The sequence below is a fragment of the Adiantum capillus-veneris genome, chromosome 9, assembly GCF_014529385.1.
Source record: "Adiantum capillus-veneris isolate H3 chromosome 9, ASM1452938v2, whole genome shotgun sequence".
Taxonomy (NCBI): Eukaryota; Viridiplantae; Streptophyta; class Polypodiopsida; order Polypodiales; family Pteridaceae; genus Adiantum; species Adiantum capillus-veneris.
The window spans coordinates 7733256-7753841 of NC_140939.1; the positions used below are offsets into that span (position 1 = coordinate 7733256).

The 20586-nt window shown below is 44.0% G+C and overlaps 2 protein-coding genes across 4 annotated transcripts; one reads left to right on the plus strand and one right to left on the minus strand.

Annotated features, from left to right (window-relative positions):
- Window positions 1–960: 960 nt before the first annotated feature.
- Window positions 961–5005, minus strand: LOC147450095 (uncharacterized). Of its 2 annotated transcripts, XM_086519425.1 has the most exons (3): window positions 4639–5005; window positions 4353–4481; window positions 961–4179 (listed from the first exon to the last, which is right to left on the minus strand). In XM_086519425.1, the coding sequence occupies exon 3, from the start codon at window positions 4165–4167 to the stop codon at window positions 1381–1383; it is 2787 nt and encodes a 928-aa protein (XP_086375551.1). In that variant the 5' UTR covers window positions 4168–4179; window positions 4353–4481; window positions 4639–5005; the 3' UTR covers window positions 961–1380. The 2 variants fall into 2 exon arrangements, with proteins under 2 accessions (XP_086375551.1, XP_086375550.1); XM_086519424.1 differs by having other exon boundaries at window positions 961–4481; window positions 4652–5003.
- Window positions 4792–7852, plus strand: LOC147450096 (uncharacterized). 2 transcript variants are annotated; one of them, XM_086519426.1, is made up of 2 exons: window positions 4792–4926; window positions 6673–7852. In XM_086519426.1, the coding sequence occupies exons 1-2, from the start codon at window positions 4836–4838 to the stop codon at window positions 6828–6830; spliced, it is 249 nt and encodes an 82-aa protein (XP_086375552.1). In that variant the 5' UTR covers window positions 4792–4835; the 3' UTR covers window positions 6831–7852. The 2 variants fall into 2 exon arrangements, 1 of the variants encoding a protein (XP_086375552.1); XR_015189095.1 differs by lacking the exon at window positions 4792–4926 and adding an exon at window positions 5929–6572 and having other exon boundaries at window positions 6673–6806.
- The last annotated feature ends 12734 nt before the right edge of the window (window positions 7853–20586 follow it).

Sequence of the window (20586 nt, forward strand, 5' to 3'; positions counted from 1 at the left end):
GGTCTCTTCCATAGGAAGCTTTCGATAGCTTCCGACAATTATTCCCACATTGTGAATTATGACAACATCATGAGGTTCTGTGGGCGAGCACCGCACACCTAGCTAGGTGCGATTGGGGGCAGGGGGTTGCTAGCCGCGGTAGGGGAGCCGGTAGCCTCCTGCTCCCAACTGCACCTAGCTAGGTGCGCGGTGCCGAGCCTGTAGAAGCTTGTGATGTTGAACACTATGAGAAAAACCGGGGAAAGAGGATCTTCTTCCCAAAAGGGAAGCCGTCTTAAAGTTCTTGTGAATTCATTTATCTTGAATCTTATGCAAATAACATCAAAAATTCCAATTTGCTTTTTTTGTTTTTTTGGGCGAGAGCAGATTTACATTAAAGAAAGAGCGAAATTACAAAAAACTACCGCAAAGGGTATGGTTTGGTCAATAGTTACAAAAACTTGGTGTTCAAAATTACATTCTACTCTGTCAAATTTTCCAGAAAATCATGCACGCGGGCAACTAGCCGGATTCCATTGCTATGCAACCTTCTGCTCTCCATTCGTCCAGCATCCTCTGCAGGTGTGTATAGGAGCTACTACAACAGTGCAATATCAACAAACAGCTTCTCGATGGATCCCAATTTGCTTTGCTTTTACTCATGTCAAAAGACCTTGATGCCACATGAGACAACTCTGCTTTACAGAAATAGGATAAGCCCATATACACTGAAATGATAAATCTGTATGACCGATCAGGTGCTTTTTGTTAGACGTATAATAGTGTCATGGATTTAACATCCTAGCTACTTATAATATTCGGTACATTGGATCTAGGGTGTTTTTGGATCGTTGTGACTCGAATGACATTACTTTTCAACAAATCTCTCTCTCTTCTCTCTCTCTCTCTCTCTCTCTCGATGAATGCTCAAGCCCAAAAAACACAAAACCCAAAAAAAAAAAAAAAAAAAAAGCCAGGGGACAATTGCAAAGTTTTATTTCTACATTAATAATGAGGCATCTATTGGTGTACATGCGTGCCTGCGCAGGAGACACGGCTTTATTTGCAAGTTCACATTTTGATGAATGGCCTGGCTTTCTGCAAGCCGGCGAAAAAAATGAGTTCCTACAAGGAGCTGAACGTCAGGCTTTTACTAGGTTAGAGAATGTTACAGTGTACAAGATTACATTTTGCATTGTGTTTGATGGGGATTGTAATATAGTGAATTGAGGAAAGAGAATGAAAACAGTAAATGTTGTTGCGTGCATCATGTGTATGTGTGTGTGTGTGTGTGTGTGTGAGAGAGAGAGAGAGAGAGAGAGAGAGATCAGATGGACAGAGAGCAGAAGAGAAGAGAGAGAGAGAGAGAGAGGTTCAATGAGTGATGAGATGTATGTATCATTAGCAAGGCCCTGACTCAGAGATAGGGATGTTAGATGTTGTGCTGGAAGGTGATGATGACACGGATAGCGCCGCAGATGCATGGTCTGAGGCGCGATGAAGAGCGTCCTCATCCGCAAATCCAGGAATATTGGGGGCATCATGAATGGTAACACTTGAACATTGCCCAAGAGAAAGCAAACTACCTAGCTGTGATGCAGCCCTCCTGTCATAATTAGGCTTGGAGATTACATCATCTGCACTCTCTTGATATTCATGTGGGGCTGGAAGGTTAAGATCAATGCCCAACACTTTTACTTGATGAGTAGTTGCCTCCTCTGGTGTCAAGGACCTTCCGAAAAAGCTAAGCTTGGCTGCCGGCGCCGCCACACAGGCAGCCATTGCTGAGAGAGATGTCCGCCCGGTGCTGCCCGCCGCAACCACCATGTCCGGCCGGACATGAGAAATGAGGCTGCTGCGCTCAGCTATCCCTGCTGCTGTCTTGTCCGCTGCCCAATGGCACCGTTTGTGTCCTCCCAGCGCCTGGCCACTCGAAAACACTCTCTGGCATATAGAGCACTGGTGATACTTGCTTGAATTGTTGTGCAGGGCCAGCTTGCTGGATGATCTGCTTGCATGAGCAGCCACATCCATACCATTGAGCAACAAGTGCAAGTGTCCGCTTTCCGCAGCACTAAGTGTCGAGCTTGTAATAATACCCGACCCCTCGACAACAGCATTCTTGGTATCCGGTCCGCTCGATATTATATCTTTGCCATTTCCTGCCCTGTGTAACTGATCTGGCACTGCTAGTGGCTCTATAGGTGCATAACTGGCAGCTGCAGATTGATCCTTACTGCAGGACCCTGCCAGACTAAGCATGGATGTGCCGCCTAGAAAGGTCGCAATGCCCTCTCTGTGATATAAAGGGGAATTAGCCTCGGTGGCATCACCGGTGGTCTTGGCAAAACAGCCCTTCACTTTCTTGTGGCTTGCCCTGTGCCCCCCTAGAGCCTGGTGTGACTTGAAGATTCTCTTGCATGCAGTACATTCATATTTGCCACCTTCACCTTCACCAATTATATTCAAGAATGTGTCATCCCTGCTGCCAATGTTGGTGATACCATCGAGCGCCCTCGGCCCGGTGGCACCCGCACACACGTCATTTTGGCTCCATGTTAACCTCAGTTGACTACCGATGCTGCCTTCGTCATCATCATTTGCATCCACAAGAATAGCTTCTTCTTTTAACAATGCTGCGGCCTCGGCTTCTTGCTTCTCTAACTCGGTATCTGATCCTGCTAAAGCTAGCATTACCAGGCATGTGGCCATCTCAAGGTCCTCTTTTTTTGCAGGTTGGGACTTCTCATCAAGTGAAATCTCATGAGCAGCTAACTGATCCTGCACCGATCGAAGAGATTTTACCGTAAAATGAGATCTCTTTGACCTTTTGCCTCTTGGAAGGCTCGTCGATAGCTGAAGTGGTTTGCTGTCTTGCTGACCATCAGCCTTGTTGTTCATGTAAGTGGCTTCTATGCTCTCTGTTTCACTCTCATCTTCTTCTTCTAGCATTACCTGCGTTCTGCAAGCACTCCATTGAAGCTCATGGTTGTCCTTGAAGCAATCTAGCAGAGAATCATCTTCTTCACTTGCTAGCTTGATCGCCATATCTGTGTCGTTTGGTGGAGATTTGCAAGGTTTGAAGTGCTTAATGTGCTCTGTTCTTCTCTGTGAGCAATGCTTGATGGCAGTTTGTAGAGGCTTCACGACGATGTACCTTTTGTTCTCCCCATTGCTGTTAGATTTACCCTTTGATGGAGCTCTCATACTGCTATACTCTGCAGGTGGTTGGATGCCCCTCCACTCTCTCTCTGGATGACATCTCATATGTCCAAACAAGGCTTTCCAAGAGCTGAACTCTCTGCCGCATTCCGTGCATGCTGCCGGTTTCTTCTCCTGCAGTTTGGTGAACATGCTTTTCTTGTAACTTACATTAGCAGGCCTTGTCTCTGCTGCAATGAGATTAGCATCATGATAATCAACATCATTGCCCCTCATAGCCATGTTAGCATCCTCTTCAGAGCTAGCCGCGTCTAATTGATCTGCAAAACGCCGGCTCCGCTTGGGGTTCTGCCGCAGTCCGTACATCAGCTCTGGATCGTGCATGAACTCATCATCCTCTGCACCTGCTTCATTAAGGTGGTAATGATTATTGGCGTATTTACGATTACCATTCAATGCCTGAACTTGGTTACTGATTGCCCTGTGCTCCTTGTGGTTTTGATCTGCAAATTCATATTGATGCTCATCATCCACGTCATTCACGCCGATCTTCATGTCAATGGAGCTGCCAGCGCCTTCGCCAAGACCATAGAACGAGGCATGGGATCGAATGTTCTGGTGGATGCGGCCATTGTCAGTGATGCAGGAGATGGATTTGGTGCATGAATGGGTGGAGGCGGAGGTGGGAGGCGCAGGATTAGAGAGCAGCAGCGGAAATTGGGAGAAGGGTCGAGAGGGAGGGGGGGTGGGGTTATCGACCACGGCAGCAGGGAGGGGGTCGGTGGGGGGAACCGCAGCAGCGGCGCCGGCCATGGGGGGTGAAGAGGCTGCAGTGGGGGCATGAGGCGCAGCAGTATTGATCAGAGCAGGGAAAGGAGGCTTGGTGGGGCTAGCAGCAGGGGTGGGTGATGGGATAGGGGGGTTTTCAATATGAGGGCTGGGTAAAGAAGGGGTGGGGAGGCTACTAGGGGTTGTAGCGGGAGGAAGGGCCAGCTGGGTGGGCGCAGCAGGCATCATCATCTGCATGCCTGCATGAGCCTGCAGCCAAAATGTGACAAAACAGATTGTAAAAATGGGAGGCAGAGAGAAGGAGAAACGTGATGGAGAAGCTACCCTATGAGCACAGCTTAATGTGAATGATCCTGGCGTATGGGATTATTCTAGCTTGCGCTTGCAGCAGGTGCCGCCCATATTGCCACCATTACACTTACCTTGTTCCTCTAATTACTGTGGCGCTGCTTGCTTAGCATCCACTATTACTGCCCCAGCTCAACAAGTCTCTGCTTGCTTTGAGTAGAAGACAAGCTCTTTTCCGATGCCAGCTGATGCAGCAACTCCCCCTGCTCAAAACAAGCTCTCATACACTTACACATACACACACAATGGATCTCTCTTTCTCTCTCTCTTTCATATATATATCTATATAGGTCACATATTATTATAAACAATTAATTAATATATGACGTAGCCCTACTTTTAACGCTTTAAAGCACCCACTTTGTATACGCACATTGCTGACATCATAATCCCATCTCCATTTTTTGACAATATTATTATTATTTGGAGGCTCCGCCTTTAACTGACAAAGCCTGTATTTGTGACCTTCTCTAAGTAGTTCTCTGGATATAAAACTGTCAGCTTTGGAGAGGAAGGATGGAGGACCAATATCTGGTTTTCAATTGGCCCTTTAAAGGATGGAAACATATTCCTTCCTGGAATTAGAAAAAAAGAGGGTCTTCTCATTTTTGGAGGAATCTCCAGGATTCTCACTACAGGCAATCATTGGTGGGTTGTTGTTCTTGTACTTAAACTGTGGGATCTTCCTAATTTGCCAGGTAGTCAATAATACTGCAGGCTAGCGTACCCCCATCAACGATCCATCACCTATTTCACACACAACCACAAAGCTCTCTCTCTCTCTCTCTCTCTCTCTCTCTCTCACACACACACACACACACACTCTCTCTCTCTCTCCCGCGCCTCCCCCCCCCCCACCCCCAGGTTTGCTTCTCTCTCTTCCTCTCTCCCCCCTAGGTTTGCTTCTCTCGCTCTTCCTCTCCACACACAACCACAAAGAGCGCTCTCTCACTCTCACTCACACTCTCTCTCTCTCTCTCTCTCTCTCTCTCTCTCTCTCTCTCTCTTCCTTCTTCTCACTCTCTCCCCTCCCTAGGTTTGCTTCTCTCTCTCTTCCTCTCCCCTAGCTTTGTTTGTAATGAAATTCTTCTCTGTTGGTGAGGGAAAACAGCCAAAATAAAATTATTGAAGAAGCAAGCCTAAAGCCCTTCTCTCGCACTTTTTTGACATCTCATCCTCATCATCAACATATAGTTGGGGCATTGCTTGCGCAAGGCTTTCACTCACCTAAACGCAAAGCTCCTTACTGATGAAGTCATCACTCTACTTCTACTCCTAGGGAAAGCCCAAAATATATTGATGAGAAATTGAGAATTTAATTGATTGCTTTCTTGCTTCTAGTAGTAAAGAATGACTTGGGTGTAGGGGGATCCCATTATCCATACCTGAGGGGCTTCTTCTCCTAAAGAGAAGCGTAAAGCTAAGCCGCATGGGAATCTTGGCATTATTGAAGCAGAGTTAAGCAAGGCTTTGCAAAGCTACATACTTTAGAAAGTCAATACTTTCCCATCCCATGCACCATACCATGTACACACATACATACACAGAGATACTTGAGTGTATGTGCATACACACACACAGAGAGAGAGAGAGAGAGAGAGAGAGAGAGAGAGAGACCGTAAAGATGTTGGTAGTGACGTGTTTTGCTTCAGAAATCAATTCTCTCTCTCTCTCTCTCTCTCTCTCTCTGTGTCGCTCCTCTTGCATGGAGAGCACACATACATCAGATTAACACGAACGCGAACTCGAGAGTAGCTTAGTGTTAATTAATAGAAGAGAGAGAGAGAGAGAGAGAGAGAGAGAGAGAGAGAGAGACCTTACTGGAGGGTGGCGACCTCGGCCTGCTGCTGATTGGTAGAGATAGAGGAGAGAGGAGAGAGAGAGAGTAGGGGCGCGCGCTATCTAGCCTTTGGTCGCTACTTTTGTTGGCGGTTAATGCAGCCCACTTCTACTCATTTTGTAAATTCAAATTTGGTAACGTAGTTGCATGCCGCAGCTTATTATATCGACTTGCAGTCGCCTCCATGCCACTCTGCGTACTGCCTTCTCTCTCATCTCTCTCGCTCAGAATCTCTCTCTGTGTAATAAGACTCTCTCTCTCTCTCCCTCTCTCTCATTCCGCCGCCTCTCTTCTTCTGACCCTCCGCCACTTAACTTCCAAACTTCCTCGTCTCCCATTCCATTATATGTATTGCACTCTTTTAAATCTTCCTAGTCCCCGATCAGTTATATACTATGCTTTATCACTAGCTTCCTAAGCCAAGCCTCAAGGGTTCCTATTCGTCATGAAATTGGTTAGTATGTCGTACACATTTTAAATAGATAGTGTAAAAAGTTGGAAGTAGTATGTGCCAACGACTTTTAAAAAATCGTTGATAGTTGGAATCTGGACAGATGCCTGGTGGAGTCCAACGAATCTTCAACGGGTGCCGATTGTGGAGTTGCAAAAAAGAGAAGGGCCTTTGTTGAATGTGCAACTGCATGGCAGCGACGCCACCGGCATGATTGAGCGCGAGGCAAGGTTTTCGACAGGGCAGGGCTGTGCTGAGTAGCGCAGGCCAGGACATGAATTTTTTTCAAAAAAAAAGAGGTGCCGACGCAGGCAGAAAGCCAGTCGAGCTCGGTTGGTTAGCTCAACAACTTGAGGCTGCTGTTTGAGATGGGCGAAGGTTCGAAGCCCGCTCATGGTTGGTTATTTTGCTCACTACTGCAGACGGGGCTCAATGGTTGGGAGGAATCTATGCGGAGAAATCTACAGGAATGTGAATAAAATAAGGAACCTACCAGTATGTACCAAGAATGAGTGTAAAAAGTTGGAACTAGTGTGTGCCTACCATTTCAAAAAAAGAAATGAAGATGAGAATCAAAAGTGATTCTGCCTAAAGAAAACAAACATGGAGTGAAAGCGGGGGATGGGGGCGCGCGCAAGCAACGGTAGAGGCACGATTAGCTGGAAGAGCTTCTCCTCACATTGTCTGTCCATTGGTCCCTCTCACATGCACAAGATATGCGGCAGTTGTCACGCCATTAAACAAGGGGTCGGGAGCGGTTGTAGAACCTTCTTTCTTATTACTAAAGGGGTCGATGGCCATCAACAAAATCAGGTGGGCGAGATGGTGAGCGTAGGGATCCGATTGTGCATGTGCACCTAGGTTCGATTCTGTGGAGAGGAGTTTTGTTGATGTGTGCTTTTGCCAAAAGAAGTAGCGAAGGAATGGAGAAAGATTCTAAGCAATAAAATGGAGAACCTACCAAATATAGTGAGCAAAAAATATCGTGGTGACAATCTTACAAAACAAATACCGATGATGCTAGTGATCGTCATTGTCTCTTATGGTCATCATCCTCTCAACTGGATGATTAGGATCTTTGTAAGTTTCGATAATGCTTAGTGTAAGCTAACTTCTTGATCACCTTTTGTACCCTCTTTGTCCACCCTCCTGCATTGCTCTTCCTCCATGGTTAGAAGCTCCAGATCTGTGTCTCATGAGCCTCTTATATTAGCAACACGTAAAGTTAATCAAATTTGTAAACAATTTAATATGTAATCTAAAAGTTATTTTCAAATTAAAACAATCCAAAAAGAGTTGAAAAACACTCACGAAAAGAACGCATTAGAGGTGATGTCACATGAAGGGCTTTGTAGCTCTAACATTGTGAAACTTTGAAAACATTTATCGTGGTCCTTTATCGTGTTTTGTAGAGGGAGACAGAGAGAGAGAGAGAGAGAGAGAGAGAGAGAGAGAGAGAGAGAGAGAGAGAGAGAGAGAGAGAGAGGGTAAAATGAGCTGACTGCCAAAGAAGAGAGAGGGGGATGGGAGGATATTTTTTTGCCCTTCAAATATTACCATTGTTATTAGTACCGTGACTATTCTTGCGTCCTTTGCCGCACATATTACTGAACTCGGTCTGGTACTAAAATATTCAAATTTGGATACTTCTTTCTATTTTGCATGTAAACTTTTTTTTAAAGAAAATGATTTTCATTTTGAAAAAAATTGGCAAAAAATGGTAATGGAACATGAAACAAAGGTTATTTGGATAAATCAAGTTGTGCAAGGCCTGTAACCGCTTTCTACCACTAATGTTGGCATGTAAGTAAGACATGTATCGTGCACGTCGGAATAGAAAAGGCTCGCACTCTTTCTCTAAACATCGCACACATTTCACCCGAGTAATTGCATCTATGGCGCATTTGTCACATATTTTGAAAGACTTTACATAGTGTTGGCAAGGAGCTCTCTTGTCATGAAGAGGTGTTGAGCAAGGAGTACAATAAAGGAGCGCTTCTTTAAGGCAAACTTAAGAATCGAAAGCACTCACACAATGCATACAACACAAAACACTAGCTCCACTAGCACCCATAACTCTGCAGAACAACAACGGAAGAAAATGTGTGAAGGTGGATGTGAAAAAGAAGAGAGTTTATAACCTCCGTTCTTTCCTCTAGCATTATCACACAATAATTAGGAGTCAAAATATGCAAATTTGAGTACTTCTTTCTCAAATACTTATGCATGTAATGGTAGGTTTCTTTCTTATTAGATGAAATCTCTACAAATTCCATCATCCGAAGTTGTGCATTGGGATGCAGAGTCTATAGCCAAAAGAATCGAACCCAGTTCAGCTACAACAAAACGTACCGCTTGAGCTAGCTAGTCCGCAAGAGCCGGTATCCTGAAATACACGCTGCTCGTTTTCCATTTAAAAAAGTTCTTCATGCCACCATATGTCGTGTCCGCCTCATCCAATTGCAGGTGCGTGGTGTGCACAAGCTGCTACAAACCACCCCGTCCAACTGCCATCCGCCTTCTCTATGCATAATTATCGTCCGCTTTTGTCAAGCATCTCCCAAGAGAGAGAGAGAGAGAGAGAGAGAGAGAGAGAGAGAGAGAGAGAGAGAGTGATGAATGGGCGACACGACAAAACCTTTCATAGAATAAAATATACAAAGATTTTATGAATTATCTTCCAAAAGATCTCTATAAGTAGCTTGATTCAAATCTAAATCCATGGCTCCTAAATCAATAAAGAGAGAAATTGAATTATCAATATTTGTGGATGTGCTGGCTTCGTCCTCTTCGAGTTCATCATCTTCCATCTCGTCATTGTCATCATGGCAATCATCCTCACTAAGAGTGGCAACAGTTGGACTTGAATCATCGATCTCTCTCTCTCCTCTCTCTCCCCCTCATCCAAAGTAGTGGATGAGAGAGGGTCAAAGATGGTCTCTACTTCATTACTAGCAAAAATGGTTCTCTCCTGAGTTGTTATGGGAACTACAAACCAAAGTATTAGTTGATGGATTTATGAGATATAGATGATCTATAGAAGAGAACTTCAAAGTGAGTGACATTGGTATTATGTTACAAGCAAATAAGGGTAAAGAAGGTAATTACTCATATGCTCACAATTTGGTGGCAAAACTAAGTTGTCATACCTCACCGTGTGATGCATACTAGAGTCCACCATATAGAGCCCATTCTCATGATGTCTAGATACATTCGCAAACCACTTGTACTCGAAGAGGAAGGTATGAAATTTTTTAAAATCGACCTTTCCTTTGACCACTCTAGACTTTGCAAATCCATTTCTGCCATCAAGAAGTGAGTGAGATCTACCAATTTTTAGCAGCCGAGGCAATAGACGATTGATTTAACAATATATGAGCAAGGTCTTGCATACCCGGGCCATTGCTTGTATTTGCACCTTTAAGGTATGCGTTGTACTTAACACTCTAGCACGGCCATTGCCATATCTTCCCTAGAAGCCTCATATAGACTAATATTCTCTTTGTAACCAAAGGCTGTCTCGACTCTCCATGCTAGCATGTTTGGTTTCAAAAAAATTGGTGTTCGGGACAAAAATGCAAGAGTCATCTTTCATTACAAATATTCCTCCCCAATGTGAAACTCTAACATCCCACCATGCCAGCCATGTTTCCAAACAAGAAACATCTCCTTCAATAGCATGCCCAACTCTCTAATAATGGCGAAGCTCACCCTTGCAAATCTGTGCTTGGTTGTCTAATGTTGCATTATGCCATTTGTGGCATAAAATCTTGTGTTCTTCTTGGGAGGAGGGTCTAATGCACCTCATAGTATGTCAGATCATGATGGACTGCTTCCAATGAAAAATGTATCATATTTCCTTGGATGGAATAATCTTCTTAGGACCTCCAAAGTAAATAATTATGACTGCTATCCAACTTTCCAACTTACAATTGCTTCATCGCCATGAAACCTCTAAACTCAACCTTATCATATCCTTGCTCATGAACCACCTTAGTAAGAATTTTCCAAAACTCTATATGTGAAACTTATTCTCCACAATAAATTCACATGTTGCAATTTTCATAAGTTCGCACATGATCAAAGTGGACCCACATGTGCTACAAATTTTTACATGGACGCATTTGATTCACAAGATCAACTCCACTGCTGCTTGGCCCAATTGTGGATATCTTGAACACATGTGGCTGATGGCCATTCCCAAGTTGCCCAACAAAGAGAACATCATGATTCATGTAAGCGCGGATATTTCTCTTGCTCTTCAAATCCAACACTTATATTCTTTGACCGTTTGGCACATCTAAGCTTCCCTTAATCCTTCGCTTATTAGACAAGGGTGTGATAGCGTCTAGAAATTTAGCAAACTCACCACCCTCAATGTACTGCTTATTGTCATTATCATTTTCCATGATAGGCTTTCCCATTATCAAATCCTAAGCAGTCATACATTCTAAGTATTTGGCGGTAGAAAAAGGCTCCAAACACTACAAGAGGTTATGTGCTCTTGTGACGCTCTTAGCGACGGAAATACACTGGGTTTTTATAACCCCCGGCGTCGCTATAAGCGTCGCTAAAAGCGTCGCTACGAGAGCGTCGCTATATGCGTCGCTATAGGCGTCGCTATCTGCGTCGCTATAGACGTCGCTATATAGCGACGATCATAGCGACGTCTATAGCGACGCAGATAGCGACGCTCTCACAGAAGAGTATAGCGACGCATATAGCGACGCTACAGAGCCATAAATAGCGACGCTTATAGCGACGCCTGAGAGAATATTTTTTTGGTGGCAGAGCATTGAATGCCTGCCACCCATCAACCATATTGTACTTGATTCACTTTTTAAAAAAAGTGCAAAGGTAAATAATAGACCCAAAATAGTCACCCACAAGACGCATTGTTTGCAAAATTGACAATTGTACACATCATAGACAAACTGAATTGATTGGCAAATGTAATAATGACAATTGTACAACATCATAGGCATAAAGAATTGATTGGCAAAAGGAATTGCGGTGACAAATGTAATAATATACATGGTTCAAAAAGACGTATAAAATCCGTCTCATGATACATAAGCTATGAGAAACCCTAAACTAATGCTATCTAGCTACGGCTAAACTGACGTCGTTTAATCAGACGTCTCATCGCGTCCAAGCGGCGTATCTGTCGGATTCTGCAAAAAAAGACAATAAGACAGTTTTCAGTAAGTATAAACATATAACGACATTTATAAAACAATACAAAAAATAAAAAAGAGTAAACCCTAATACTAACCATGCCGCTGCGAGAACTGAGAATGTCCATCAGGGCGTTTAAGCCCTTCCTGCCTGCGTACTCGCGCTCGTACGGTGTGGGATCACGTCCTGTCATCGACCACTGTCAAAACATACAAAGATTTCATTATGTTAGAACTAAAAAACTCATAAACCCTAAACTATCGAACATGCATAAAGAGCAATGTGAAAAGACTTACAAAATCGGCCTCAAATGATGCCCATCCACCGCTCCCCAAGTGGTGCGAGCTCCCTGCCTCTACTCGCGCTCTGGCTGCATCCTTTTGTTGCTTCCACTTGTCGGGATTCTCGCGCGCTGCTTTCTTCGCATTCTTCCAATCTTCTTTGGCCAGCCAATCTGGCCTATTCCACCCATTCTTGATTGCTTTTTGCACTTCGGAACGCTTGTGTTTGCAGTATTCGCGCATTCGAATCTTCATCAGGTCTTCATTGAAGCGCTGATCCCGTGTTGGAACGGGAAACTCATCATGAAGTATGCTGATGACTCTGTTTTTTAAATCACTTGGTACTTCACTCCATTTGTTTAGTATATAGTGTCTAAACAGCTGAGAGCAAAGACCACGCATGCGCGAGATCACCTTCTTGCCGTCATCATCCATGATGATGCCGCCGCTGATGTCGACGGAGTAAGGCAAGCCCTCTGGCCGGTGACGCGTGAACCTGGGTGTCCCGGCAGGGGTCTCTAGCGGCGTGTCGATGGGGGTACGGACGTCAGGTGTCTCCACCGGCGTCTGGGCCCCGAAGCGAGGAGTGTCGAGTGGGGTGGCTCCTGGCGGAGTAGGTAGAGGTGTGTAGCTTCTAGGAACAGTCAGCCGTGCAAAACCTGGCGTAGATGGCGATGCTGTGGCTGGTGTGGGGGCGGGCAAAGAAGGGGAGGGTAAAGAGCCTCGTCGAACACGAGGCGGTGTGGAGGCATCGGTGGCGGAATCCCCACAACAACCGCCACCGCCACCACTAGAGCGCCGGTGTCTAGAAGAGTGTGACGCTCGTCTCGTCGACGCCGAAGCTTCGGAGCGCGCCGAATGCTCCGAAAGAGAGGGAGATGCGGATGGTGTAGGAACGCGCGATGATGCGCCAGAGCGATGACGCTCCACGTACCACTGTCTCTGCTGCGGTGACAAAGAAGAAAGAAACTCCTCATCATCCATACCTGCATTAAACACACGAATATTTAAACTTAATATTGAATGAATAGAGTAGACAATGACGCAAAGACCATTAAATACAATGACGTAATGACGCATATAAATACAATGACGCAATGAATCAAGTGGTAGAAGAGGCAAGTCGAAAACTCAGAATTTTCAATCAAAAGATGTGAGCGCGAGTAGAAAAGAGCGTTACACACCATGGAAGCTACTTAGAGAGCTAGAGCTTTTACAGCACGGAGCAAAATTGTTCAAATACAATATTTGTGGCTTTAAGAGATCTCTCTCTCATCCTCGCATAACTCAGCATAACTTCCTATATCTATATAGAGCTCTCCGTTTAAACACATATCCTCTGTTTCATTTTGTAGCTCCTCTGCATGCACCCCATATAGAGCAGTAGCATCTTGATGCTCGTCTGGCACCACCGCAGCGGCTTCTGATTGAGCATCTTCTCTGATCTCCTCCATTGATGTCGTTGTGATTGGCACATGGTAGCCTTCATACGTCCTTGCACTACGAGGGGCTAACTCTATGACGTACCACCAGTTTGATGTAGACTTTGTAGGATGAAATACTACCTGCCAGAGCCACATAACTTACATGAGAGCTTTCAAGCACATAACTTGTAAAAGGGGGATGTTAACTATTTATATACTTACTTGTTCACAATGTTCGGGTAGTACGAAAGTGTCTCTTAGGTCAGTCCATTTCTTAGTAGAATCCACCTCAAGAAAACCAGACTCTCCTCTACGCACAGTAGCGTTTCGACCCTCCATGATTATCTTGAACCATTGCACGTCGAACAAGTCGACAAAAAATCCTCTGTAATCGATCCTCAAAATCTCTTGCAGCGTGCCGAAGTAAGTGAGTTCCGCCACCACGGGATCTGCATCAGAGGAACGTCGTCGACTAGACTGTTCAAATTTTGCCATGATTCCACAATCTTGAGTAAAACGCTTTTTGTCGATTCGTTCCACCCTAAAATGTCGACCTTTACACCATGCTGCTGTGTATGACTTATACTACAACGAACAAGGATTATGAGTGGCCGTTCAAACGTTTATAAATAAAGTCACTTGCTAGTCGTACATTGCAAACTTACCTTGGTCGCGCAACCCCGAGAGTACTCCCACTCTTCTTCAATCACTTCGTCACCGCATTGTTGTGCGCTTTTCAATTGGTTGTGCAACCATCTTAAGCTCATGAAGGTTGGTAGGCTCTCCAGAACCGCTGGATAGTGCATCGGTGGTCGTCTTCCCCGTCTCCACTCGATTCGTGCCCTTTGTCGCTCTTGCTTTGCATCCTCATATTGTGAAATCCACTTTTGCATCACTGGATTGTGAAGCATGCAAAATCGGTTGATTTTAGCCTCTAAATCTTCCGTCATCTTCTTCTCAACACCGAGATTGCACATGACAATCCCAGATATGCGCTCATCATCTATGGTTCGCCATAGCGTGTCCCGGGATTTATCAAATCCGTCTAACCACTCTCCAATGTACACTAGGGACTCTGATACCAACCAACCTTCTGCCATGCTACCCTCCGGACGTGCCTTTTGACGCACATATCCCTTAAGCGTTTTCATGAAACGCTCTAAGAAGAACATCCATCTGGAATGAACTGTGCCAGCTATTTCCACCTCATCAACTATGTGAATAAGAAGATGCACCTGAATGGTTAGCATTGTAGTAGGAAAATGTTTCTCAAACATGCACACAAGCTCCGCAGCATTTAGTTTGGCGAATGGTATGGAGTCTACGTCGATCTCCTTTTGTGAGATCCATTGCACCAGCTTTGCAAGTTTGTAGATTGTGTTACGGATGTCGAGAGACAAACATCCCTCAATGGCAACCGGTAAAATAAACTGTAAAGTATGTGCAGCAATGATATTAAAGTCCACATTTTATGCAATGATATTAAAGTCCACTATGAACGTACCTGACACATTTTATGCCAATCGTGTGACTTCAAACCGGTAAGCTTTCCTTCTTTAGTAAAACACGTTCGGAGCGAGTGCATTACGCCAGTGGGGGTCCGCAAAGATCGAATGGCCTCTTTTACTTTGCGTTCTTGGGCTCCTGTGAAAATCCATGGTGCTTTAGGAAGTTTTATCGATCCATCAGACGCTGTTTGCGGCCAATATTGCTCCATACGATCCACATTTCTAAGGTCAACTCTGGCTCCCAAAGTATCTTTCTTGCCGGTCAAATGGTCCCATAGTAGATTACCCACATTCTTGAATATGTGCATTGGATCGAGCAAGTGATTGATCACGAGTCGAGGCCAGTATGGTAACTCGTACCATAGAGATAGTCTCTTCATCCCTGGAGGCAATCCGTCATCGCACATCTCCTTCTGCTCTAACCATGCTTGTGCAGACATCCTTGGTGGCTCTCTTCCCAAAAAGCCGTCGCGTAACACATGATTCTCCGGAAGATACGCTTGATGACCTTCGTAGATTTGCTTCTTCAGTGAGGGTGCCCTACGTGCATTCAGTCTAGGTCCACATGTGACACATGCTCTGTATCCGCTTGTTTGAAGCCCTGCATGTATACACATGATAATAGATCAACTATGGGGAAAAACCAGATTTACAGTGTCTGAGAGAGGAGTGTCAATAGATCACCTGAGCATTCTGTTAGCCCGGGATAGTCATGCATGGTCCACATTAGAATACCTCTGATCAAAGCATTCCGTCGTCCTGTGTGTCGGCTCATATCCACCACCTCTATGCCAATCCACAATTGTTGTAGCTCTTCCAATAGTGGACGAAGATACACATCCATATTCCCCACTTTATATCGCCCTGGCACAATCAAGCTTAGCCATAGGTGCCCCTTCTTCGTAGTCAACCACGGGGGAATGTTGTAGTTGACGATGACAACGGGCCATACACTGTAAGATGTTGATCTTTGACCAAATGGATTTACGCCATCCATAGCCAGGCCTAAGCGCAAATTTCGAGCTTCCCTGGCAAAATCCGACCATGTTCCATCTATATGTTTCCAGGCTGCGCAATCTGCAGGAATTCGTAGCACACCATCCGAAGATTTATTCTCCTCATGCCATGATGCTAGGGCGGCCATGGACTTACATTCGAAGAAATGCTTGATGCGAGGAAGCAAAGGAAAATGTCGCAAAACCTTTTGTGGAATTTTTGTCCCGTGGAGATCTACTCGATATCTTTCGGAATCACATTTCGGACACTTCTCCATGTCTGTGTATTCCCCTCTGAAAAGAATGCAGTCATTAGGACAAGCGTGGATAGAATTGTAATCCATCCCCAAGTTTCGCAAAATCTTTCTTGCTTCATCTCGGGAATCTGGCATCACATTGTCAGCTGGTAGAATGTGCTCTTTCAGCAATCTACACAACATAAAAATATGATACAGTCGTGTAAAAATCTATCAGATCATTATACACCATGAGTTCTATTAAAGTAAACTAATTGTAATAGATCACCTGAAAAGCGTTGTGACGCTAGTGTCACTCCATCCAAACTTTGCCTGCATGTTGAGAAGAACCAGGAGTGCTTTCAATCTAGACATACGTGCTCCATTATACAATGATGTATCGGCTTCACTTTTCATATCATCATAGATAAGCCTTTCTGAATCCATGATCGTCTCGATCATTTCATCAATCTCGGGCTCAAACATTGCCTCGTTGGGAATGTGCTCTGCATGATCATCCCCCGAGCTGTCAGAGGCTACATCTTGTGGCCTCACATATGCTGCTTGACCAAAGCGCCTGCGAACACGTCTATTGGGTTGCAAGATTGCTGCTTGTTGGCCAGCGTCAGAGTCCTACGAGTTATAATTGGCAACAACTCGATCTATAATAGATGGATCGAACTCGCCAAATTCTCGAACGTGCTGCAAAGAAACACGTCTTGTCCGTCGCACAGCATGCTTGCATTGATTACAAGGACATAAGACCCTCGTTGAGAGATAGGTGTTTCGGTTGGACGGTCCCACATCCTCGTCGCTACTCATAATGAGGATAAAAAACTTATAACCTAGACAACAAATTTAATATTCTATTGGCATTCTTCGTCTTATCTCTCTCTCTCTCTCTCTCTCTCTCTCTCTCTCTCTCTCTCTCTCTCTCTCTTTACCTCACATTCTCTAGTCATGTCCAATCCCCGCACACCTCGGTCTAGAGGTGCACGGAGATCAGAACCACCGGGTTATAATCTCGTCTTTATTGGTCAATACCTATATTTGTGGGTACAAGAAATCTAGACACCCACGTCTACATGATACTGCATGTAGTGGACAAAATCCCTTTGCCTCTTCTCTAGCTGTAGCACTTCACTTCATCTTAACATCTTTTCACAGTAGATCTTTTCACTGTTCGTCTAACTCTAAACCCTAAACCGTAAGTAATTCTTGCGTGGACTCGATCTAACGTAAATAAGCGTAAATCTAAATAAACGTAAATCTAACTAAAAATAAAGCTAAATCTAATTTAACGTAAGTCTAATGACTAGAGGTTGTCTAGATGGTCATTGTGTCGGGGATGTAGTGACTCTTGCCGCCCTGAAGATCCACCTTCTTCCCTATCTTCTGAAGACATTTCACCAGTACTTTTGGATCGACGGAGCCCACTATGAGTGAAGGCAGCAATACCCTATATTCCATTGAGGGCTTTCTTCACCCGCTTCATGCAGGCATCGCAGTCTATGGAGACCCGCATCTAATCTAATATAACATAAATCTAAATCTAGCTTAAATAAATGTAAATCTAGTTAAAAATAAACCTAAATCTAATTTAATGTAAGTCTACATATAACCTAATCTTTAACGTCTTTTAAAATAGTTTCCTACGACGTTATAACTCTCTTCTTCCTGTGTGTGTGCGCGTGTGTGGATGTGTGTGCCAATAAAAAGAGATAAATGGTATAACCTTTCTATCACCCATGCCAAGTATGATAGATTGATTATGCCATTTCTCTCTTGAATAATAGGTCTTCAGTTCAACTCCTCGTCGGCTAGATCTTTAGGTCTTTTAATTTTAATTATTTCCTACGACGCTCCCTTAGTTTCTCTTTCTTTCTCTCTCAATGTGTGTGCGTTTTTTTGGATCGTATGCATGTTTTCTTTCTCTTTTCCTCTCTCAATGTGTGCGTTTTTTGTTTATGCATGTTCTCTCTCTCTTTTCCTCTCTCAATGCGTGCGTTTTTTGTTTATGCATGCTCTCTCTCTCTTTTTCTCTCTCAATGTGTGTGTGCATTCTTTGTTTATGTATGTGTGTGCGTTTTTGCACTCTCTCTCTCTCTCTCTCTCTCTCTCTCTCTCTCTCAAAAACACTATATGTGTGTGTGTATGTGTGTGTGTGTGAGAGAGAGAGCGAGGGAGAGAGAAAGAGAGGAAGGGAACATGAGAATGAGGAGAGGGAAGGAGCATACCTGTCTCTCCTTCCTCTCCTCGTGTGTGTGTGTGTGTGTGTGTGTGTGTGTGTAAAAGAGAGAGAGAGAGAGAGAGAGAGAGAGAGAGAGAGAGAGAGTGAGGGAGAGCGTTACCTGCTCTTTGCTTGAGGGCGTCGAAAAACTCAGATCTGAGATCTGAGTTTTTGGGCGCGCTCGGTTATTTTTTTTACCCCAGCTGGCGTCGCTATGAGCGTCGCTATAAGCGTCGCTATGAGCGTCGCAAATTTACAAAGAGATTTGCGACGCTCATAGCGACGCTTATAGCGACGCTCATAGCGACGCCGGGAATTTTTTTTTTTAGCGTCGCTGTGTGAGCGTCGCTAATGTGAAGAGCCTCTTGTAGTGAAAGAAGCATGATTTTGTAGTATTGAGCTCATCTTTTCCTCATTGGATCTGCACCTTCATTCTGGACATGGATGCTTATGTTCACCCAAATGTATTGCACAACGAGTCCACTTGTGCTGATCTCCTGGCATACAATAATAAATGAGTGTTGGATATGTGGCCACACATTATGGCAGTTGAGAACAATGATTACAAGTTAAGGATCCATAGTCAAGTCTGATCATACCTCTTGGAGAGGACTTTGAAATCCATCCTCACCAATGAACCTCATTATATAATCTTGTCCTCAAATAGTAAGGACATTCAATGTTCACACAACACAAGTGGCGTGAGCATCGCGGCTGAACCTAACGACTCCAAGAAAGATGTCACTACTACATGTAACATATTCTCTCCACATATGGCTATCATGCCTCTGATCCATCCCCATCATTCCATTGGCAGAACCACATGATGGTAACCCAAATGCAATGTAACCATCATAATTCATAGGTAGCTCTTGTACCTGAACGATATCCTTTGTTTACTTTAATGCACTGCACAAATTGCTCTGCAGAGGCATTGCTCGTATGATGTCAACCACACTAGAGACAACATGCAAGCCATCTCCAGCTTCCAAATCCACTATCACTTGTGCAGTCTTAACTCCATTTTCATGTGCAAAATAGTCTTTGTTTGCATTTATTTTGAATGCCAAGCGAACCTTATAGAATTGACGTTGGTCATGATCAAGAAGAAAGACATCTTCACCATTTTGAGTTTCAATAGTCTCTACCTTCACCTATTCTACCATTAGACTTAATGGATGCAAGCTAAATGCAGTATTTATTTCAAAATTTTTCTTCACAGAGGTAGTTGGAAGTGCTTATTAACTGTCCTCAAAAAGAAGAACAAGTTTGTGGCCAAGCTATGGTCCGTAAATGGTTATGTGTCTAGCAATTTTTGACTGTAAGCCTAGAGAAAATCAATTTAGTTCATATTTAGCTCATTGCTAATGATGAAAAGCCAATATCTTGGCTTTTATTTTCCACAAACCGATTTTAATGTGACGACACAATCATACATAATGACTTTATTAAACTGCCACCAGTACTGCTCGTGGTCGTTATACAAGTAATTATATGATAAATAATTTTGAGATCCATTTTAAAAACTACTCATGGTTGCTATAATATGCTTGTGGTTGTTATAATATACAATCCTGCTTTCAAAAAATCCAACAACATCTGAAAAAATCCACTTAAGCTCAGTTAGACAAAATGAGTCGACCCTTGAAAATGGATGTCACATTTAATTTTGCAGCTCTGAGAAGGTCAATTTCATAGTTTTGAGTTAGTTCTGTGAGCCCTCTTGCCCGACAAAGGCCTTGCCAAATAATGCGGACGTCGGCGAGCGATCGTTGGGGGAGATTCCACCTAAGAGCTTGAAGGCTTTGAGGTATAGAATTGAAGCTCTACTAAAACAATTTTGCCCATGATGTTTCCGTCTTTGCGCTTAATTGGAGAGCCTACTTGAGTTTTATTGAATCGCAACATCCTAGGCACGCCGCCGTGTTGGTGCTTGGGGGATATTATACATTGGAGCAAGGTTGGTGCTGTGTAATACAATTTTGCTACTATTTATTTAACTATGCATTTGATTGCCTTGCAGAATCCCGTGTGGTTCTTAAGAGCCTTGGAGAACCGTGTACACGCCGCCATGCAAATCTTGGGAGAGTTTCCAGAGTGCTTGGGAGATATTAAAGCAACGCTCTTTTAAAGGTAAGAAAGGGAAGCTCTATAATCTTTAATTT

Excerpts from the sequence above, each read along its gene's own strand:
- LOC147450095 (XM_086519425.1), bottom strand. The coding sequence starts at position 4,167 with ATGCAGATGATGATGCCTGCTGCGCCCACCCAGCTGGCCCTTCCTCCC.
- LOC147450096 (XM_086519426.1), top strand. The coding sequence starts at position 4,836 with ATGGAAACATATTCCTTCCTGGAATTAGAAAAAAAGAGGGTCTTCTCA. Across the intron at positions 4,927-6,672 it reads CTCACTACAGGCAATCATTG|ATGCCTGGTGGAGTCCAACG; the intron begins GTGGGTTGTTGT and ends GAATCTGGACAG.